This window comes from Simochromis diagramma, unplaced genomic scaffold (assembly GCF_900408965.1).
Source record: "Simochromis diagramma unplaced genomic scaffold, fSimDia1.1 OVJJ01000746.1, whole genome shotgun sequence".
In the NCBI taxonomy this organism is placed as follows: domain Eukaryota; kingdom Metazoa; phylum Chordata; class Actinopteri; order Cichliformes; family Cichlidae; genus Simochromis; species Simochromis diagramma.
The window spans coordinates 375,426-383,702 of NW_024386757.1; the positions used below are offsets into that span (position 1 = coordinate 375,426).

At 38.8% G+C, this 8,277-nt stretch overlaps 1 protein-coding gene and 1 long non-coding RNA gene across 2 annotated transcripts; both read right to left on the reverse strand.

Moving 5' to 3' along the window:
* Nucleotides 1-1,820: 1,820 nt before the first annotated feature.
* LOC120730358 lies at nucleotides 1,821-4,135 on the reverse strand. Its single transcript, XM_040026714.1, has 3 exons — nucleotides 3,625-4,135; nucleotides 2,960-3,067; nucleotides 1,821-2,568 (listed from the first exon to the last, which is right to left on the reverse strand). The coding sequence occupies exons 1-3, from the start codon at nucleotides 3,947-3,949 to the stop codon at nucleotides 2,366-2,368; spliced, it is 636 nt and encodes a 211-aa protein (XP_039882648.1). The 5' UTR covers nucleotides 3,950-4,135; the 3' UTR covers nucleotides 1,821-2,365.
* A 587-nt stretch (nucleotides 4,136-4,722) lies between these two features.
* LOC120730364 lies at nucleotides 4,723-7,294 on the reverse strand. The gene is made up of 2 exons (XR_005695093.1): nucleotides 7,143-7,294; nucleotides 4,723-5,257 (listed from the first exon to the last, which is right to left on the reverse strand). It is a non-coding gene; the product is annotated as an uncharacterized LOC120730364 (long non-coding RNA).
* Nucleotides 7,295-8,277: the final 983 nt, after the last annotated feature.

The following is an 8,277-nucleotide window of genomic DNA, read 5'->3' on the forward strand; positions in this document are numbered from 1 at the left end:
GCTGACTTTTCAGGATAAAAATCACACTTCATGCACAGCTCTCTCTCTCTCTCTTTTCTGCATTATTTGCTTGCTTGTTACGCACAAGTCTACCGTTGTTTACAGCGCTGTCGGCCGACGTTTTTTTCCCCCCTTTTACTTACTTCCGAAAAGTAAACCTAATTTCTGCCGTTCAATATTGAACAAATTTAAACTTTTTAAAATTAAGCAAAATGCAAAACGCTTAGCCGTGTCTCTAATAAAACCGCTGTAACTTCAGAGGTAATGTTCATGTGTTGATTAATGGTTTTCTTTCGTTTTTGATGTACTGCAGATTATTTTTATAAAATCCCAGGCCAGGAAAATCACCTTCATGTTTTTCTGTGTTTTATCTTCAGCTACTTTGACACAAAGGTCTCTGCTGTGATGCTCACACCTTTGACAAAGTCTTGCGTGTGTCAGCTTCCTTTTAATAGATACAAAAATATGTAAATGTACTGATCTGAATTATAATATTTCTGACTGTCAAAATTTCCCAGATTCAAATCGAATCGAATTAAATCGAATCGATTCGGGACCTTGTGAATCGGAATTGAATTGATTCTAGAAATCAGTGACGATACCCAGCCCTAATTTTCGCCCACGAGCGCGCACAAACACACAGCCTCAGGCGCGCTCCCGTACACACATACACGTTTTTCCAGCCACGTGGGGACTTCCATCTAGGAGGTTACGCATGGGGACACAACATTTCTGAATGTAATAGAGGTATTATTAAGGCATAACTTGAACTCTTAATTTTTTTTTTTTAGGGCCCAAACATCTATTTTGGTACCACAATTTGTTAAATTTACAAAATCCAATTTTTGTCAGGTTTTTCTACCTGGTGGGGGACACAGCTTTTGTCTTTTCACAAACCACCACCAGGTGACACTGTTGCACGTTTACAACCCAGAGTAATCAAAGCTGGTATAATGAAAAAGCTTTCAAGTGCTGGTTGGATTTCAGAGAATGGTGTCTGCTACATATTTTCATTTATTGATTTTTATATTGTTTTTGTTATTTTGTCATTACCCCTTGTATTTGTGCACTGGCCTCTGCTTTCAATTTAAAAAAAAAATGTTTCAACTAAAGAGCTTAGCTTCCCAACTTATCTTTCAGATATACAGTATAAAAAGAAATACTGAAATATCAAAATACCACAAGGGGATACAAAATACTGAAGATTTAATATGTATAATGTGCTCATACATTTAACATTCTGCTTCATGTGGTCTACCCTTTTTAAAAACAGTGAATGTGAGAAGACATTAAGACAGTTTTAATCACTTTGGTATTTTAGACCCCAGCCTAATCAAGACTACTTCAGTACAACAATTTTGCCTTAATTGTATGATTAATGTGGCCAATATTATCCAAATGTAATTTATCAATATTTTATTTATTTTAGATTTTGCAGACCCCTACTAATCATTATAATTAGCCTCCCAAATTCAATAATAATTTAAAAAGACACCACCAATCAAAAACAAATTCTCCATCTCATGCTTGCATAAACCTAAAGGTACACATAGACTGAAAAGAAAATTTAGTATAAACAAGTATGGTCACATGTTATACTCGCATGGTTATAGAAAGGGTTCACAGACCCTTTAATTCTGTCCACAGCAAATTATATAGTTGCAGTTAAATGTGAGAGAAAACTCCCTGCTCAAACTTAACCTGAACAGCAAAGAAAACAATCTTTTCAATACTAATGTACCATTGCAGTCATGGCTGTGTGTAGATGGGCAGGAAATGGTGGACCCAAAATGCAGACTCACGGAGACGAAAGTGAACTGAAAAAGCAGCTTTATTGCTGAACACAAACTGAGGAACTAGCAGGCAGGATACACGGGCGGAAACACAGCAGGGCGAGGGTACGATGCGACACGGAACTGAGGGAGATGCCGACATAAATACACAGGGGAATAACAAGGAGCGTCAGAACACACGAGGAACACAGCTGATACAAATCACAAAGACGAGGGCAAAGCAAGAGGCACAGAACTTCAAAGTAAAACAGAAAAAACACATGTGAAGACAGACTGAGAGACATGGGCTTAACAAAGGGACCTGACTAAACTGGAACAGAGGGAGCCCACAGGCAGGGATGACAGGACACAGAACAGAGGGGTCACAGCATAACACGAGCCCGCAATAATAACAAAGATAGAACACTGGGTCCCCGACCCAGCACCGTGACAATTGCCTGGTTGAAATGAACAATCCTTTTTTTTTTTTTTTTTTTTTTTTTTTTTTTCTCTAAACAGGAGAAAATTTTAACTGTAACTGGAGCTGTTTATGTTCCATTTGTTTGACATTAGCTTGTTTTCACTGACTCTCACTATATAGCATTAATTTGGTTTTTCACGTAAAACTTAACTCCCTCCCAACGTCTCTCTTTCAGTGCTAATGGTGAAGTCTCAATACATTTAAGACACTCTGTCTTCCCAGGAACCTTCCCAGAGCTGATGTACTCCATTAGAGTCTTCTCCACAGCCTTTATTTCTGCTTCAGTCCACTTCCTTCTTGTGGTTTGTGATGCCCCTGAATAAAGTAGACAGTAACCGTGTTATTCAAAAAGAAGAGCATCAAGTTGGTGTGTAATCACATGACTCCCCTTATGACCAGATCTGATACTTGGAGTATGTCGACAAGTATAACAAAAGCTATAGGTACATTTGGACTATACTTTGTACTTGTTGGTATTCCTCAAGTATAAGTACAAGAAAATGCCCATAATGCATTGCATAAAAGCTTCACCTCTGACATTACCTCCACAGCTGCATTTGTGACAGACTGACAAGTTATAGCATGAATCCATGATATGACTGCAACCTACATCTGGTATCTTTTTCTTGTACTTAACCTGCAATAGCCCTTATGTTAATGGTAATACTTTAGCAACAGCAGAGTAATCCACAAGTTAGCAACATACCTGAAGATTTTGTCGATGAGAGTGCAGCAGCAGATGACGCAGCATCTGTCACACTCGTGTTATCCTCATCTTCACTGTTTGATGCATCACTGTCAACAGCTACGTTCTCTGGGAAACACAGCAACCATTACGACTGCTCCTAAGCAATGTTAAGAAGTATCACACAATAGGGTATAGGGAGAGGAGGATAGCTGTAGTTAAAGCTCTGTATACGTATTTGTCTGAAGGTTGTCAGTCATCCAGATAAAGTTTTCTAGAAACTGCATCAATTGAACTTCTTGTTAGGTTAAAGTGTTTTATTACTCTGCCAGAGTGTTTCTTCAGTCTGCAGAAAGTTGGTAGAACACAAATGTATCCACCAGGTGGGTTTCATTTCACAGATGACCTGAAAAGGCTTATTACAAATGAGCCCTTTTCAGTCTCCTATTTGAGGCCTCCTACCAATTTTCCTCAGAAAGAAGCTCCTTTCATGAGTAATAAAACATTTGTAGACAGTGTAGAAGAACAGAACTTATCATCCACCGTGCTTACGGACGCACAGTCTTAGCTACTCTACACCAATGGGAGCTCTCATCCCTCATGGGCCATCTGCATAATACTGCATGATTTTTGAAATACTTCGATTTTAAATACACAATTTATTAACACTTTGTTTTTTTTTTTACCTTGTGGATCAAGATTTCTTCCTTTGAAATCTGACAGCTGTCCTCGTTCCATGGCCATAAGGACTTTGCTTATCTTGGCCAGCTGTAACGTCCCTTCAGGCAGTCGGTAATATTCGCGATGCACTCGAATATCATGGCCAAGGAAGTCTGCCAGATTATCCATTTCATTGTCTTTTAAGTTAAGGATCTTGGACATGGTGGCCATGTGCTTCCTTAATTTGGTAGAGCACAACACTTCTGGTTGTTTTGCTCCACAGCTCTGCGTGATCTGTCGAACAACATCTGACCCTCTGATGTGAGTAAGTGCTTTCGGTCTCGCAAACATGAAAGGATTTTCATCTAATACTTCACAATTTCAGCGAGTGTTCACGAGCAAATCCATTGATGTCATCATATCAGGTGTGAGGAGTATGGGGACTTTTCTTCCACGTTTGCCTTTTACGGAGCCCCGCAGGGGACATGAGAGAAAAAAAAAAAATTAAGATGGACTCTTGCGAGATCTCGCAAAACAAACTCGGGATCTCGCAAAAGTTTTAGCCGCATTCTTCCCGTTAGCTTCGAGCTAACAGGAGGTCGAGACCTACTACAGCCGGGAGGAACACCGCTTTCCCGGCACATCGTGCCTCGACCTCCTGGTCGGCTTCGAGCCGGCGTCCGAAGAATGCGGCTAAAACTTTTGCGAGATCTCGCAAAAAAAATCAGACACCATTTTCAACTTGCCATTTTTCTGTCCGATATAATCATGTTTAGTGACATCATGCCAATGCTAATTGAAAAGATGCTCCCCAAATTTCAGTATGCAACTCTCTGTGCGGACAACATTTGTTATCTCATCATCATGCATGACTTGTACCAATTTCCAAAATTGTGCATTGACACTGTCTGGGACTGGCTCTGCATATTTACATGGAGCCTGGACTGTAGATGTTCCTGGCCTTAAAGCTTTGACCTTACTGCTGAGATGACATCTCTGCATGTGCCTCCATAGTGACCTTCTCTTGAAGCAACCCTGACAATTAATACAGTGCAAGTAATCACTGGCTTTCACAGGTACACTAGATTGTTGACGAGGTATCAGCGTTCCTTGTCCTTTTTTAATCACCTCATTATTGTGGGCACTGTTCCCTTGATTTCTTAATAAACTCAACTGTATTTTCTGCTCTTTAGACCCTACTTGGAAAGCCATTGCTTTTGCCACTTCTGGTTTATCTTTGTGTTTTGATTGCAAATGGCGTGCCATCTTGCTGAAAGGTTTACAGCAAAACTTACAGTAGAACTTTTTGTTGTGCAATCAGCCACCATGTTTCTTCTTCCTTAGTGTCATAACCGTCACATGAGAACAATCAGGTGAAGAGGACTCTCTGGTGTCATCAAATGAAGCAGATGTGTTTGTGTCTTCTGCAGCATTTGAATTTGAGGAATTGCATTGAGTTAGGGTACACCTTCTCTTCAGTTGTCGGACATCTTCCTGAGAGTTACCTGAAGTAGTTTTCCGTGCTTTTTTCTTCTTACTTTTGTGTCGTATGATACTTTCTGCAGAACTGTCACTTTCTTCAGCAGTTTGAGGAGCATATTCTTCCTCACTGATGTCAGGACTTGATATAGATGGGCATCCAAGCATTTGTCTGGTAAGCTAAAAAAAGAAAGAAAGAAAATAGTTAAATTTTTCCACTCACACAAGCATTTAAAGACCAGAGGTAGTACAGTAGTAGTTGTAACAGCTGTACTGGTATTGACAGTGGTATTAATACCATTTACCGTACCACACATGTCACAACTTAATTTGAACTAGTCATATTAAGTAATCTTTCCTCTGCTGCATCACATTTACCAAACACCCCTGGGTGGCTTTGTCTGGATATGCTGTCATTACCCAAAGACTGTCAATACAGCTGTGGTGTCACACTCATTAACAGTCACTTAGGTTAGTTTTAAACATCTGGGACAATGTAATCTCTAAGCTAACACTGTTTCTAGGAAATTGCTGAACTTCGTTTTCTTTTTGTATATATACACACTAATGTTTATAGAAATTGATTTTCTTTATTTAAATATATGATATAATTTTTTACCTGGACCAATAACCTTTGAAGAACATTGTTTTATGATTGTAAGGTAGAATAATATCTACTCATCTACTGTGTTCCAGGTAAACTGAAGCTTTTAGTAGTGCATTGCATTTTAGGATTGTCAGGGGATGAGACTGACAAATGCTTAATTAGTAGGCGACAAAAGCATGACAGTCAGTTGTTGAGCTCCTTTTGTCAAATTCAAAGAAATAATTTTTAGTCATAGCGCATAAACAATAAAATGGGCATTTTGGAACCACCTCACAAGAAATAATGATCCAAACGATCCTATCACAATGAAGAATCCTGTTGCCTCACTACACAAAAGAGACTTTAAAATGTGTCACAGATAAAATATAAGTAGGCTTAAAAATAACATGTATCACCTTTTATGAGAACATACAGAATATACAGTTGATTCATTTTAAGTCATTACGTACTTTAAGCTATTCCTTAATCTTTTATTGCAAACTAAATGCAATCATACATTACTACCTATGCAAATGCAATGCTAATTGAATTTAAACTGCTGTTATTACTGTAGCTGTAACACCTTGAAAACCTTTTAACTTGAAGCACTAAAACCTCTGAACTTCAGACACTAGAAAAGACATTAAACATCAGTGTCCCTGACAATATTGATAAATGAGAAACCCCTTGTCTCAAGCTTACAGTCGTTCTATCAAGGCTTGCTCAAATAAAAGGTGAATCAAATGGACCATTACGGCAAGGCTGGGATGGTCAATTTGGTAAAGTAAATCCGTTGGGCATCTTTCTTTGCCTTTAGGCAACAATTCTGATGGCAAAAGAGCCAAACGGGACAGGCGCAAAAAAAAAAAAAAAAAAAAAAAAGTCAATCTACTCTTTCTTTCTTTAACACCAGAGGAGTCACCCTCTACTGGCCAATCCTTGAAGTAAACAGTATTGACAATAATAGAAGAGCTTTACTATTTTTGTTTTCTGTTAAAAATCTTTATTTATTTACTTATTTATTGCCAGGTTGTATTTGTTATCTGTGCTTTCAGTGGCCTGAGCTAATTGATGTCATATTTCGATGAGCAGTTAACTCCAGCTGTGTTGCCAGTGTACATCTACACACAGAAACATGCACAAGTCCTGCACACACACACACAACTCGGCTGACTAAACTTTACTGGAGAACACGTTACGTAATGCCATGATACGAGGACATCATTAGGGCAATGCAAGGGAGGCAGCAGCCATCCCGCCCCGAGTGTTCAACCCCCACCTTCTTCCCAGCACCAAAAAAAAAAAAAGGCTTGCTCTTAATCCAAGAAGGTGACATGATTGTACAGGATAGTTATTGTAATTTTTTTTTTTTCACAACACTTAGTTGTTAGTTTTAAATTTGACTGTTACCATCTATTCACTTTGTGCTCTGTGCACAAGAATCTGAGATCTGTTGTGGAGTTGTACGAATAAACTTACAATAACACTGTCTGTCCTTCTGAGCTCAGGTACACTTGTATCCATGTCAGAATCAGCTGAAGTGGGTTTAATGATAATGGTACTGTTGCTGTCACTGGACAACTGCTGTTCCATCTGAAAAGTAAACAGAAAAAGATACAAATAACAATTACAGATTAATATAAATTCCAGAATAATTATTGCTACAACACAGATTTGTAAATGTGTTAATGCATTTTTGCAGCAGTTGCTCTAGCAATATCACAATTGTTGTCAATTTCAGATAAGATGGGTCACAGTTTTGATTTGGCCAGCAAAATATAAACTCCAAACAAGAGTTTGTTTGTTTTTGTCATTGTGAAAGGATCACACTTTCCGGCAGGGTGGAAAGACCTTGCTGAGTATTACACTGTTTAGCATGTTGAGTTATCATAAAACTACTTTCTCCTTGTGCTTCTGCACTGTACATAAAGCACCATTCTTAACCGCACACTTTATTATCAGCAGTCTGACAAGCTGTCACCACAATACACTACTATGTTCACCTTCCTCAACCTAAGCAAGTGAAGCAATAAAATCATACTGTAGCGTATGAAAATCATCTTCTGTGTGACTCAGAGTAGCACATCTAAGCTATACTACTGCAAGATGTAATATACCTTAATCAATAAGTACACATATCAGACAACCTCCTCTCCTTCAGCTCAAACCACTGTATTTATTTTCTTTGTTAGAACCTGGAAAAAGTCTTACAAAGCTAAGACACTGCAGCTGAAGCCAGAAATAATCTTTACCATGACAGGAAAAAAAAAGGAAATATTTCAGCATTACACCATTTTGTCTAAAGTACATTATTAGAAGATGTAGTAAAACTCAGCCACAGGGGGGTGGGAGTACGGACTCTAGGGACTATAAGTGGTAAAGGGAGAGAGCTGGAAGTCATGATGGAAAGAAGGAAGGTAGATTAATTGTGTGTGCAGGAGCCCAGGTGCAAGGGAAGCAAAGCCAGGAGCATTGGAGGTGGATTCAAGCTGTTCTACCAGGGTGTTCATAGGAAGAGAAATGGAGTACGGGTAATCCTGAAGGAAGAGTATGTGAATAATGTGGTAGAGCTGAAGAGAGAGGCTATGTTGAATGTTGTCAGTGTGTATGTCCC